Raw genomic sequence first — 1,269 nt, 5'->3', positions numbered from 1 at the left:
GAAACCTGTCTCTGGGGGACAGGAAGCCCCCGCAGCTTTCAGTCCACATTCTACCGGCTTAGAAACGACAGAAGGAAGTATTTCTCCCCGGGGTTCAAGCTACAGGTGATGTCTTTGTTCTGGCTCCTGCGCCCACCCCTGAGCTCATCACGGAGGCCAGGAGGACGGGATGTTCGGGTTGGCCAGACAAGTCCTGTGCCTGCCACAGGAAAGCAGTCAGCCCTACCGGGGAGCCCCAGTGATTGAAGCGGGGCAGTTTGCGGGAAGGGGCGTAGCCACTGGATGCCTAAAACATAGCTGGTGTCAAAGCCAAGTTGGTTTAAAAGTCTTAGCTGTCCATCTCACTCTGAATTGACTGAGCTGAAAAGAACTTGAGCTGTTTATAGAACATAAGAAATCAGTGACACAGACCTCTTAAAAAGCTTGTCACCACCAGGGATCCAGTGAATTAAAGGTAGTGGGGGGACTGTGGGCTAAGGGAGGAAATCAGCATGTAGATTTTCCGATTCAGGCAAAAAAATTGGCTTTGAGCCACCTGGAGCGAGGCAGCCGTGCTTGGGGGTTAACGATCCAGGGGCATCTCTCAGCCTGCACCCCAGCGTCACCCCTACTCAGGCCACTGACTCATCCTGAGGCTGCACAGCAGTGATGCGCTCTTTGACCCCCATCCTCTCCTTCCCCGGGGCTGTGCTTTGTGGCAGCCCCCCCAATCCAAGTGAGACAGCCATGGGGGCTGGGTGATGCCCAGCTGCCAGCCCCTCCGCTTCACCACCCGTGTCTCCTCCCTGCACCTCACTGTCCCTGACTGGAAATCGGGGTCAGCCGGTGGTCAGCGGTGCCCCAAAGGCTGCTGTCAGGACCAGTGAGGGGAGCCAGGTGTGCTGGGTGCACAGCGGGCCTCGCGGCATCTTTTGCCAACGCTGCTGTAGAACGGGGTCTCGTCACCCTCATGGTGGCAGGAAGCATGGACACTCAGTCTGTACGCCAAAGTGACGAGAGAGAGTGTCCCCATTGGAGCCAGGAGGGGCTCCCCGCGCGCCCTCCTGCACCCTGCAGAACACCCCGTGTGTGGAGGGGGACGGGCGGGGCGCGCCTGACCCGAGCTGCGGTGTCCCGTGTCCCGCAGCGCCGCGGCATGAAGGGCAAGGCCCGCAAGCTCTTCTACAAGGCCATTGTGCGCGGCAAGGAGGTGGTGCGCATCGGGGACTGCGCCGTGTTCCTGTCGGCCGGCCGCCCCAACCTGCCCTACATCGGCCGCATCCAGAGCAT

At 60.0% G+C, this 1,269-nt stretch overlaps 1 protein-coding gene across 1 annotated transcript in view; it reads left to right on the top strand.

Annotated features, from left to right (window-relative positions):
- Positions 1-1,269, top strand: part of TNRC18 (trinucleotide repeat containing 18) — a 90,596-nt gene that overhangs the window by 85,805 nt on the left and 3,522 nt on the right. The window contains exon 29 of the mRNA XM_023532763.1: positions 1,127-1,265. Coding sequence (XP_023388531.1) covers positions 1,127-1,265 — 139 coding nt within the window. The remainder of the gene's footprint in view (positions 1-1,126; positions 1,266-1,269) is intronic.

This window comes from Pteropus vampyrus, unplaced genomic scaffold, assembly GCF_000151845.1.
Source record: "Pteropus vampyrus isolate Shadow unplaced genomic scaffold, Pvam_2.0 Scaffold90, whole genome shotgun sequence".
In the NCBI taxonomy this organism is placed as follows: Eukaryota; Metazoa; Chordata; class Mammalia; order Chiroptera; family Pteropodidae; genus Pteropus; species Pteropus vampyrus.
Note: the sequence above shows the minus strand (reverse complement) of the source record. Positions and strands in the feature narration are given on the sequence as shown.